General features: G+C 48.8%; 1 protein-coding gene across 1 annotated transcript; it reads right to left on the bottom strand.

Annotated features, from left to right (window-relative positions):
• Window positions 1–91: 91 nt before the first annotated feature.
• PHALS_02527 (uncharacterized protein) lies at window positions 92–272 on the bottom strand (the record flags this gene model as incomplete). The annotated part of the gene is made up of 2 exons (XM_024716925.1): window positions 92–213; window positions 242–272. The coding sequence occupies 2 exons, from the start codon at window positions 270–272 to the stop codon at window positions 92–94; spliced, it is 153 nt and encodes a 50-aa protein (XP_024582474.1).
• Between the last annotated feature and the right edge of the window lie 31 nt (window positions 273–303).

The raw sequence follows: 303 nt of genomic DNA, 5'->3' as shown, positions 1-303 counted from the left end.
CGCATCGATATCCAAGATCTGTGCAATCGAATTCATATGCTCGTTCTCGACGACAGTCCATGTCATGTCCTTCTTGTGTATATGTTGTACATCAGTGAGAGCTAGCTTCAAATGAAACTCTCTCGCCTTCGTCAGATACTCTCTCGCCTTCTTCAGATACTCTTTCGCCTCCTTCTGACGCCTGTTCGCCTCCTTCAGACGCCCGTCCGCCTCCTTCAGACGCGATTTCAATCTCTTGTACCGGGGCTCCTTTCCAGTGAAGTTTTCTTCATCTTCAATCGCGTGGATATCCGATCCAATCGC

The sequence above is a fragment of the Plasmopara halstedii genome (genome assembly GCF_900000015.1).
Source record: "Plasmopara halstedii genome assembly, contig: Scaffold_2041, whole genome shotgun sequence".
NCBI lineage: Eukaryota > Oomycota > Peronosporomycetes > Peronosporales > Peronosporaceae > Plasmopara > Plasmopara halstedii.
This window is presented reverse-complemented; position numbering and strand designations above follow the sequence as displayed.